At 34.0% G+C, this 12,252-nt stretch overlaps 1 protein-coding gene across 1 annotated transcript; it reads right to left on the bottom strand.

The window, feature by feature from the left end:
- Positions 1-6,431: 6,431 nt before the first annotated feature.
- LOC128992590 (28S ribosomal protein S14, mitochondrial) lies at positions 6,432-11,415 on the bottom strand. The gene is made up of 3 exons (XM_054416240.1): positions 11,300-11,415; positions 10,287-10,451; positions 6,432-6,690 (listed from the first exon to the last, which is right to left on the bottom strand). Exons 1-3 carry the CDS (start codon positions 11,360-11,362, stop codon positions 6,505-6,507), a joined length of 414 nt encoding a protein of 137 aa, XP_054272215.1. The 5' UTR covers positions 11,363-11,415; the 3' UTR covers positions 6,432-6,504.
- Positions 11,416-12,252: the final 837 nt, after the last annotated feature.

Raw genomic sequence — 12,252 nt, 5'->3', positions numbered from 1 at the left:
TTTATCAAATGAAAAACTGTAGTGGAAACCTTTGCCAAAGTGACATTAAATTTGTGAAAGTTGTTCATCTGTTTTACTTGTTTCAGGTTGTAGAACTCTCTCAGATGTGTGACTCCAGTGAAGGTGAAGATTAGAATAGTTGATTAGATTGTATAATTTTGTTTCAGTTTGTTTCGTTACTTTGCTTATCTTTTATTGTATTATATTAATTAGACCATGAACTCCTAAAACCTTGTCTTGTTGACAGTGAAACTGTATGTATTATCTGATATTTTGTGATAAATAAAAGACTTCTTCACAGTTACATGATGTCAATTCGCCTTCTATACCCTTTTACTTTCTCCCCCTATACATAGTATAGGCTATGGAGAATGTATTGTTTTTGTCAACATTTTGGAGTTTGAGTTTTGAGTAGATTTATCCGTTTTGGGTCCCTCTAGACCAGTGTTTCCCAACCTTTTTCCGTTCAGGGCACACTAACTAGAACAAGTTTGGAGTCACGGCACACAAGACAAAATATCATTGGTTAAAATTACATTAGTAAGTGCATAAAATTTTTTTTTTTTTTCAATTACATCCTACTCTGTAAAACCTATTTTTTACTAGTAAATATATATATTTATATAATAATATAAAGGTGGGTTTACCAAGGTAAAAAATATAAAACTCACATTTGTTATCCAACATATGTACATTATTTAGTGTTTATTAAGTGGAAAGTTTTAAATAATGCTTAACGTATGTTGTGCTTGACGTATGTTTATTAAAAGTTTCTTTCTTGATCATAAATTGTTTAACTACTTAAAATTTCGCGGCACACCTACAGAGGGCTACTGGCACACCAGTGTGCCGCGGCACACTGGTTGGGAAACACTGCTCTAGACCAAAAAAATTGGTTTTCGAAGTGATGGCTGTGTGTTTGTACAGACATAAAATAAACCAACCAACACGAGTAGACTTCCCATCCCATTGTAAATTTTGAAACAATATCACGTCTGATTCTCAATATGTTATCTATATTTTCAGAATGCATTTATTGAGTCGTTGACTGATTCTGTGCAGTTTTGTTTTTTAGGGGAATATTTTCTTTGGTTGTATATAACATGTATTAAAGAACAAGTTCAATTTTGAAAGGGTTAATAGTATTTTGAAATGCACCATCACTATAATATTTAAAAATTTAAAATTATAAAGTAAATTAGGGCATACAGCTTGATTTTTTTGTTTATAGCAAATTTCCCATTTAGGTAATAAGCTATTTTTTAATTGTACTATTGAAATGTCTACTGTATGCAGTGACAAGCTCTTGGAAATTATCACTGCAGGTTGGTTTGAAATGTGCTTTGACATCACTGTGTATAGTGTGTTTCAGTGTTGATGGTTAAGATTTGTTTTGATTGACAACAATTTAAAATTAAACAATGCCATACTACTTCTACTGTAAAAAGCACTGTTAAATTGCAGCTAAGTTATTTTCAAATTATGTAATAAGTACAACGTATTAATTTATTTAAAGATGTATATACTTAATTTTTAGAGAATTTCCTGTGTAGAGAATCAGCTATTACCATACACTAGCCAACCACAAGTAGACTTCTCATCCCATTGTAAATTTGAAGCTTGTTTATCGTGTCTAGTTCATGTTCATTCCTATGCTTTAGAGATAATTATGTAAAAAATATTATGATTTATGTAACTAAGGAATGTGATTTGTTTGCTTGCTATTAAACTAAATATTTCTTTATGTAAAACTTCAGCATTAGCATGTAGTCTCTAAAAATACTCTAGTATGATGGATCAACTGAAGACAAGACAAGGTTAGCTCTGTCCGGTTTAAGCGTATTTTGTTTGCTATAAGATTATCATAGTTCAATTAACTTTAATACTAATCCAACTGATAGCCCAGTCAATAAATGTTTTTTATCGCAACTAAATGGTGGAAAGCTGGATTTTTTATATGTGATAGAACCACATGAGAGGTGTATTTTCCCAAAAGTCCCCAGTTCTACCCCTTGAGCTTTCCCCCCCACCCCCCTCCAAACATAGAAATTGCAGTGATTTACTTAATTGATCATAATTCGAATGTTATGTAAGCTATCGAGCTGCAATTTGTTTTGTTTTATTTCTGATTAGTTTTCCTACAACTTTTGTATTTATAACATTTTTCTAAAACCAATACTTAGGGAGATATAAAATTTAAACTTCGTTAAAAGCTTTGTTTCAGAGTGCAAAATCTTGTTTTTCTCTATGTATACTTTTAAATATAAATAATACGCAAATATGGTTCAAACAAAAGTTTTAGTACGTTTTTCAAGGTTTACAAATATATTATTGGTTAGTCATCTAGGTGACCGGGTGAAGAGCTGAGCGTCGGCAAAGTAAGCGCGTGCGCGCTAGTTGAACACCTCTGCGCTGCGTCATCGCATCTAGCCCAGCCAATAAACGCACCAACTGCCTTTTTTCGTCGCTAAATAGTGGAAAGCTGAGTTTGTTATATGTGATAGAACCACTTAAGACGTTAATTTTGCAAAAAGTTCCTGAACCCTCTATATATTTTACCCTCTATATATTTTTTTCCAAATAAAATACGCAAAATATTACAAACAAAAACTTTAGTATGTTTCTTAAGGTTTATAAATATATATTTGATTAGTCATCAGCATCCGCGCAGCCCTGCCCGTCGATACATAGCCTAATAAGGACCGGCACCGCTAAGTTCTCAACTGTTTTATATAAATCCTAAGACTTCCTAATTTGTAGCCAACATTAATACCAAAACAATCTGTTTCCAAGCTAAACCGTGACTAAATGAATCACCTCACGGTCAGTAAAAATTTTTAATCATGGTAAGGAACACAAATTAAAACCAGTCAATGTTAAAACTAACTTTTTTATTAAGTCTATATAGAGGAGATTTTAAAACACTTAATAAGCGCCTTCATCTTTATTAGCGATGTTAAACGTTTACATAATGTCTACCAAAAACCATTAAAGAACTATTATGCTGACTAATTTTTTAGATAACATGAAAACAATAAAATATTAGAGAACAGAACCTCACCAAGATTCACAGTATAGAGTCTCTAAAAATGATTGATCTGGACCACGTATTAGTGCCGTAAAGCAGATTCGTAAAACATTGCTGCCAATTTTTACGAAAAAAAAACTCAATTTGATTGACACATCTACACAATATGTTAAGAAATTTGAATAATCTGCCTGTATGTATCCCGTAAATAGTCTTGCCTGCATGTATGGGGACACAAATAGTTTTTTACTTACTTATTTATGAATTTTGGATATATGCCTTATTACATTAATTAATTGGAAAGTAAATAAAAGAAAATACGTCTAATAGTCTAACACTTAAAACATAAATTTACACTTATAATGTTACTGACAATACTGTAAATATACATAAAAGATGGTAAGTGGTCGTCGATTTCGATTCGACACTCCAATCATCCTCAGACCCATAGGCGAATTGGATCATCTCATCATTGGGTTCAGTATGTTTCTTACCCAGCTTTATGTAATGTAATATATGTATCCATGTATATTATTGTCAATAGGTTGAGCCATTGACAGAAATAATTAAATAAATTATTATTTTAAACGATAAACAAGTTAAAACCAACAATAAATTTAAGAAATGTACAAATGATTAGGTTTCATCTAATTAGTATTTTTTTCAGTTTATTGCTTAGATCTTTACTGACCGCGAGGCGCAGTTAGTATAAATCTTGCGAGGAACAAAGCTAGTCCCATTGGTGGTAGATAATGGAAATCACATTGTAACGTAAGGAAGAGCAAAGAGTATGTTTATAGTGATTTTTAAAGTGTTTATTAGGCCTAGTGTTCTATACCTCAATCTATCAAACTTTCGTTGGTCAAATATGAAGAAATCAAGTATTAAAAGTATTGCAAGTATAACAAGTAAGTAGGTAGAGATTAATTTACCTGAACCAAAACTGGTTATAAAAAAAAATTTGGTTCCATCTAAATAATAATTGTTTTTAATGTTAACGGTTAAGCTTGGATACAGATTGTTTTGGTAGTAAACTAAAAAGTACAAGGCCATAGCATTTGTATAAAACCTTTGAGAACTTAGCGATGTCGGTGCCTATGACGCGACGCATCGACGGGCGGTGCTGCGCGGAAGCCTGCACCCGGTGTCTTTGCCGACAATGCCGACGCCCCACACTACATCAGTTTTTTTCAGATGACTAATCAAATATATATTTATAAACCTTAAGAAACATACTAAAGTTTTTGTTTGAAACATTTTGCGTATTTTTTTGGGGAAAAAATATATAGAGGGTAAAACAAAATTGTGTACTCTTAAACATAAACATTGTAAAAAAAGTTTTAATGTTATATCTCTGTGGATATAGTTTTATAAGAAAATCTTTAGTACAACAGTTGTAGATAAACTAATTATAAAAAATGCAAACCAAATTTCACTACGATGGCATGCGTAGAATTTGAATTACAGTATATCCAGTACAGTGAGCGACTGTAATTTCCAGGTTTTGAGGGGGTTTTGGGGTGGAGTGGGGTTGGGGGGGGGAGAATCGGGAACTTTTAGAAAATACACGTATTAAGTGGTTCCATCACATATAACAAACTCAGCTTTCCACTATTTAGCTACGAAAAAAGGCAGTTGGTGCGTTTATTGGCTGGGCTAGATGCGATGACGCAGCGCAGAGGTGTTCAACTAGCGCGCACGCGCTTACTTTGCCGACGCTCAGCTCTTCACCCGGTCACCTAGATGACTAACCAATAATATATTTGTAAACCTTGAAAAACGGACTAAACCTTTTGTTTGAACCATATTTGCGTATTATTTATATTTAAAAGTATACATAGAGAAAAACAAGATTTTGCACTCTGAAACAAAGCTTTTAATGGAGTTTAAATTTTGTATCTCCCTAAGTATTGGTTTTAGAAAAATGTTATAAATACAAAAGTTGTAGGAAAACTAATCAGAAATAAATAAAACAAATTGCAGCTCGATAGCTTACATAACATTCGAATTATGATCAATTAAGTAAATCACTGCAATTTCTATGTTTGGAGGGGGGTGGGGGGGAAAGCTCAAGGGGTAGAAGTGGGGACTTTTGGGAAAATACACCTCTCATGTGGTTTTATCACATATAAAAAATCCAGCTTTCCAACATTTAGTTGCGAAAAAGGCTGTTTTATTGCATTCATTGACTGGGCTATGAATATAGTTGTCCATAAGTTATGTAAACTATAAAAAAACTGCATCAGAAATTGTAAAATCTACCCATAAATCAGTGAAACATTTATTTGACGCCAGTATCCTCAAATGTCATAAACACAAAACACGCATCAACACTTGCACCAGATTTTATAATGATACAAGATGTACTGTATATTTATACTATTTAAAGTCAATTGTAAAATCTCAGGTTTATAATAGGTCTTTGCGTAAACATTGTTTTGAAAGTTGGTTAGTTAAAAACAGCTGATTCGTGAAATAATAATATTAATTTTAAAATATAGGGTGTTTCAAAAAGAATCGTCCGATTTTGAAAATCATAGCTACTCATCTATGAATCCAATTTGATCTAACAATATACTGTTAGAAAGAGGAAGTTCTAGAGTTTCACAGAATTTCTTCCAGGTTGCAGTAGCGTGCTTCTGTCAGCGCCCAGCTCAGTAGTTGTTAAAATGGCGTATGCAATAAGCGCCCCAAAATTTCAAATTTCTCCCATGTTATTCTTATGGGTAATAGCCTAACATTGAATGTGACCGACATTGGTATATCTGAACCATAAAAACCATGAATCTGAAACATTTTGAGAAACGTGCTAGAGGCTTTAAATTTGAAAAGGGTGTGGAACATCACCTTAAATTATCCAGAAAATATCCAAAAAGTACCATTTTCAAATTTAACCTCCCCAAAAATCCAAAATGGCGGCCATCTGAAAATGACAAAACACTATTTTTTAAACGGCTACAACTAGAAAGCGGTAAGAGTTTTTATGGTCAGGAATTAAATTTTCTACAAGACACTCTTAGGTGTTTCCGAAAATCAAACGCCTTCACCCCCAAAAAACGGTTTGCCGGAATCGTACCCCCCACCGATCGTTGTCATCATTTTGACGTCACGCCATAGACAAATAGAATAAATATGGACTGTCAAAGGAAGGTTCCGGCGCCCACCGCACGGTGGACGCAAAAACTAGCACAGCTGCCGGTCAAAATTTATTCTATTTGTCTATGGTCACGCCTAGGGGGGGGGGGGTACAATTCCACCCCGTACACTTTGATATTAGGAGAATCTAATCTATTTAATGTGGGCAAGTGATCAGTGAACCTAGTGATTATATTAGAAATTAAAATTCAACAGTTAAAGGAAAAATATACAAATAGGGGCTAAGAATCACAATAAACCTTCAAACTAAAATTTACGTAGGAAAAAAAACAAAAATCTTTCCTACAGTTTATTTACTTTTTAATAATATTTACAACGATCTACCACATTGCTCTTTGGATGCCAGCCATTTTATTGTAGTCCGAAAGATGTCTGAACATGATTCTGCTGAGTCGCCATCTAACAACATTACCTCTCGGACGAGATGTTAAAGCACAGCGTGGGATGATCTTGTTCATTTTGACATCGTTTGGTAGGTTCTTATGGAAGTCTGCAGTAACCAGCTCCTAAAAGAACATTTGAAACCCCTTATCACAATGCAAACTCAAATACTTTCCATGCTCTACAAATTCCTCGATATCACAGTTTTTGAATTTCCCTACATTATGAATAGACTGTACTGACAACCTCAATATACATAATTTTTATGTTAATTTCTTTTAGTTGGAACCTCTGTATAACATATGTTCCTACCAATGTAGGCTAGGACTTTATAACAAATGTAACGTACAATAAACAATTTAGTCTCAACATGAAAGCATCATAGAACTAGAGCAGTATTGGTAGCCAAACTAAGTTTTGTTCACAAAATGGTTGATTTAAGTGATGGTGTTTTTTCCTATCCGTAGTTTTTGCTTTTTTGCCAGCAAATTTCCCATTTTATAGTCATAGTCAAACATGTTAATTTATAAATCATGTACATTGGTTGTACAGTGAATAGTGTCCAATGTCTAGAATTTCATAAAATAAAAATACAAACTATAAAAGAGAATAAAAATGTAAACATAAGCGAATCGCACTGAACAGGCTACAAAATTTCTATTTTTGGGAGGTGCAAAACTCATCAAAAGAGTATAATACAAAATTTATTATATACTATTTTACATTTTTTTTATTTTGATAGATCCTTTGTTTATGGATTCAGGGACAGCAAATTTTAGAAAAAAATAACTAGGGTTTGAGGGTTTCTTTTCAAAATATTTTAATTTGTGAGGCTGGACAAACTCCCTTCTTCTCCTGAAATTTTAAGAATGTGATGAACTTATTATTTCCTCTGATTCCTTTTTTTTCTATTCAAATTGTTTCATAGAATTGCCAAAAACTTTAAAAATTTATAATCTCTTAAAGTGTTTTTTTCCCAAATAATCTTGTTTGCATAGTTCAAATAGCCTCTTTTTGCTGCTTCAGAATGCTATCCATATACATTTTTTTTGCTAACCCACATACAATGCTAAACCTAAACCTTTATTAGGCTATATTGAATTTTAGTCTCCTGATTGCATTTAAATACTAAAGAACTGGTGTAAATACCTGCATTTATGCGATTGGCCTAGCAACACATTTGATCGCATGAACGCTGTGAGGGGGAGGCAGAGGGGGAAGATTGCCCCCAGGCCACATCTCAAGCAGGTTTTTTTTCAATATCAACTTACTCTTAAAATTTTATCGAGGAGTTATCGATCAATCTTTTCACTCTTCATAATAAATAACCCAAAACATAGTGCGTCTGTCTGAGCACTGAGTAGTATGCGACATTGTGATTTATAGAGAAGCTTGGTGGCCCCATACCGTAGGCCACACCCCTTCTCTTACCCACGTGCATGTGCCGTCGCGTTGCGAATTTGCGCCACTACACTCCCCTAAACAGTGGTATATGTTTTGCAGTTGAGTGATTTTAAGTTCTTTCCGCTATAGATATTTTGATATATTTTTTTAATATTTTGATTAAAAAATAGGCATAGGCTAAATATCTATTTCATTATAGGCCTACTATTAACATTTAATACAAAACACTATTTCCCTTCCTGTAGCAGCAAACCTAAGTAGGTAGGCCTACTTAGTCTTTAATAAAATGTTAACTTATTTAAATGGGGAATAAATATGTCATGTTTCCATGTTTGTGGACATATTTTAGTAAAAATTCAATCAAACGGATTGAAATTAGGCCTACCTAGCTTAATCTGCAGGTTTTCTGCGGCAGGGGTATGTATTACTTATTTGTAGTAGTAGTCCTACCCAACCTAGCTCACGTTGCTGCTTTATTATTATAGCTGATATACACATTTTTTTTCTTTGCAGCTTAAATTGATTAAACTTTTTACCTGACTGTTCCAAAGCATAAACTACGGGCGACAGTGCGACATCGCAGAAAGACGAGGAGGGCTGCAGATAGCCCAGCCTGCCCAACTGGTTTAATTTATTAGCTATTTTAAATTTTATTTTTATTCTGTTATAAGCCTATTTTTTAGATTATTTATTTTCACCTGCAAAGTTAGGGCCAAGTGGAGAGCTTTATTTTCTGCAAAAACCTCTCCGTTTTACAGTAACGCTACAAAATGTCATGCATTATATAAACAAACGCTATGAAGTCAATATTCGGTGCACTGATCGTGAGGAAGAATGCATAGAATAACTGAATTACCAAACCGATTCAAATTAATAACAGTAGTAGGCGTTTTCAAACCGATACGAGCGTTTAAAATTTATTTCCAAATATTCACGGAAAGTAAATAAAGGTACGTCTTATAACACTTAAAACTTATAATTACGCTTACCGTATACTGTTACTCACAAGACGGTAAATATACAAAAGATGGTAAGTCAAGTCAAAGTCAAATCATTTATTTTCACACAACGTTTTACAGATCCACCATAGCTGGGAAACAGGTGAAATGGTCATGGACAATTAAAATACATAAAACTATAATAACTATACAATATGCTAAGAAATCAAATATATACATCATTTAAAAAATCATTAACTTTGTAATACCCTTTATTAAGCAGCAATTTGGTAACTTCTTTTTTATATTTTTCAAGAGATTCTAATGATTTAATATTATCAGGCAGTTTATACAGTTTTTTCCCTAGATATTGTGGAAGGGTTTCAAGTGAGGTAAGTCTATGAATGGGCAGTTGTAAATCATTTCGATGTCGTGTTAAATAATTATGGTTATGGTTTTCATTCATAAAAGATTCAAGATTTTTTTTATCAAGATTAATGTTTGCAGGATATAAACTGACGGAATTGTTAATATTTTCAATCCTCTAAATAATAATTTACAGGATCGCCTAGGTTTTGAAAATGTCATAATTCTAAGGATCTTTTTTTGAATTTTGAAAATGGTTTCGGCATTTTCGGTAAGTGGTGATCGATTTCGATTGGACACTCCAATCATCATCAGACCCAATAGGCGAATGACAAATATTCATTAAAACTATCACACACACGGCTCATTTACACACAACTTGGACCGCGATAGCCCGCAGAAAATCTTTAGATTTTCCAAGTCCGTTGCAGAAAGTTTAAAAACATTCTGCTTTTGGGCCTGATTTAATTAGCCCATTAAGTTATAGCTCACACATCCGCTAGACAGTTAAGAACAGAAATCAGTAGCCTATTAAGCTTAGAGGCAAGCAGTTATATAAAAAACATGATACAAATTTTCACAGAGGATACGCGTCCGGTAACCAGACGTGGATTAGGCGTCCGGTAGTGACGTCACCGGGTGTGTGATGTTCGGCCAGCGTTGTTCGTGGTGTAGTGGATAGAGTGCTCGGCTGATATCCAAGAGGTCCCTGGTTCGAAACCCATCGGTTTCTTTAACTTTTTGTCACAGATTTTGCTTTGAATGTAATTTCTTCTTAACTGTACATCTTTTGTTAGAATTTTTGGCATTTATAATTTTGTTATGAAGAGAATTGAACCTTCATTTGATTTTTTTCATTATCAGCAAGTTTGGTTGGTTAGGTTAGGTTATGACAGTAACTGCCGGACGCCTAATCCACGTCCGGTTACCGGACGCGTATCCTCTGCAAAAAATGTTAAGCATCGGTAAAAAAAGTCTTGTTAATTTAGTTAACAATTTAATAAAATACTTACTTTTATCTCTGGAGGAAGGATATTACTTCTTCTCATAGCATTGTACCTTAGTTTCAGTTCATAATTATCTTCAAGTGCTTTTCGCTTCCTAACATCTTTTTTCATTCTCCAATCGGCCCACAGCTGAAGTGATCGGACTTGTTGTAGTGTCGTTGACAGCCTGTCCTGTAATTTTTTTAACATTAATTTAGATAGAACGAAATGTTTAAACTTTCTTGTAGAAGAAGTAGGGAGTTTTTTTAAGCTTAGCTACCTTTTCTTTGTACCATTTCTTCAGATCATTAGGCCTAATGGAAGCTAGGCTAACTTAATAAGTTAAGTTAGGTACAAACAAGCAGTCCAGTAGTATGTTTTCTGTGGTCCAAACCCATTTAATGTTTTGTGAACATGCTGGGAATCAAACCAGTACATCTTATTGATTTATTTATTAATTCCAACAAGAAACCCATTACACTGCTTTAAGTTACTTTCTTGCATCTTATGTCCGGGACACTAACCACTAGACTAGCATAGCAATAGCAACAAACCATATATTAGCCGACTGGCTGATGCACTATGTCAGTAAAAGTGTACTACAGTAAGGTCCACGAGAGTCCGCAGTTGAGGGAGGTCCACCAGTTGGTGCAGGACCGTGCGTTGTTACCAAATCTAATAATACCAGCTGATTTGAAAATATTGTTTTGTATAACTTATTTTGGGTAGACTTCCGTATCTGTTGTCAAAAACAACCGAATGAAAACATCGACCGATAAACCTATATCGATTACCGTATTTTATTTGATAGCCTATAGCCTATCGTTTGGTTAGTTAGGTTATTGAATCAAAATTATTCGATATTTTCATTCAGTTGTTGAATAAATAAATAATAATTTATTTATTTTTACTATAGACAACCTAACTTAGTATGTAGCCTAGGCCTATATGGATGGAAATGTAAGAATATTGTATTCCTTAAAAGAAGCTTGCAAGAAGTAGGCCTATAATAACTGAATTAAACATCCTGTCTACCTTACCTCAGCACTTTTAACTAAACAATTCCTTCCAAATAACACGAACGTTTTTGTCAGTCTTTCCATCTTTGTTTTTGCACTACACTGTCGAGTCGACACTCATGACTCACGAGTCAAGCAAGACAGCCGACAGCTGGAGCTGTTATAATAATCGGTCAGCCGTATTACATTAACCCTTGCCGACAGACCGCCACCACCCACCACTGCTCGAGCGAACACCATTAAACGATACACTGGACAGCCGTTCGTGTTGGGTCGCCGGATTTTTATCCCCCTGGAATTTTACCCCCTGGGCAAAGCTGACGTCACTATACTATGACGTAGGAACCTGAGTGGCCAAAAGTTTGTTCGCGGCCGGAATTTTACCCCCGCGGATTTGGAAGTCTAATGAAAATAGCCAGAGCGTGATTAATTAGATTAGCGATAAAAACCGGAATTTTACCCCCTGTCCATATAACTAGCGTTTAGACAACTAAAGATGTACGGGCCGGATTTTTACCCCCGGATTTTACCCCCGGAATTTTACCCCCCGGAATTTTACCCCCGGAATTTTACCCCCGGATTTTTACCCCCCTGAATTTTACCCCCTGTCCGATTTTAGAAATTTAATTATTGATTTTCTTATTCCTGTTTTTAATTAATTGTAAACATTTCATTATTAAGTAGCCTATCTTTATTTATTTATTTTGTAAAGAAATGTTTGAAACAATACAATTATCATTAAGATGATTGTTTATACGTCATATCAACCAACTGTTGGCTTCAAAAATCGAATCCCAATACTAGAATCTCAAAATTAAAATTAAAAACTTGTTCGATTAGTTTATGTTACAAATAAATTAATATACAGCAGACTACTTAATAATAAAATGTTTACTATAAAATTAAAACAGAATGAAGATAATTAATCATTCTCACTAATTTATATATCTGGCCAGGGGGCAAAATTCCGGGGG

Source organism: Macrosteles quadrilineatus, unplaced genomic scaffold (genome assembly GCF_028750875.1).
Source record: "Macrosteles quadrilineatus isolate MER2022 unplaced genomic scaffold, UCM_ALF_1.0 Scaffold_4__1_contigs__length_99947679, whole genome shotgun sequence".
NCBI lineage: Eukaryota > Metazoa > Arthropoda > Insecta > Hemiptera > Cicadellidae > Macrosteles > Macrosteles quadrilineatus.
Note: the sequence above shows the minus strand (reverse complement) of the source record. Positions and strands in the feature narration are given on the sequence as shown.

Coding starts and splice junctions, on each gene's coding strand:
- LOC128992590 (XM_054416240.1), bottom strand. CDS start 11,362: ATGGAAAGACTGACAAAAACGTTCGTGTTATTTGGAAGGAATTGTTTA. Junction 10,452..11,299: donor GTTTAGTTAAAAGTGCTGAG/GTAAGGTAGACA, acceptor AAAAAATTACAG/GACAGGCTGTCAACGACACT. Junction 6,691..10,286: donor TCCTTCCTCCAGAGATAAAA/GTAAGTATTTTA, acceptor ATGTTCTTTTAG/GAGCTGGTTACTGCAGACTT.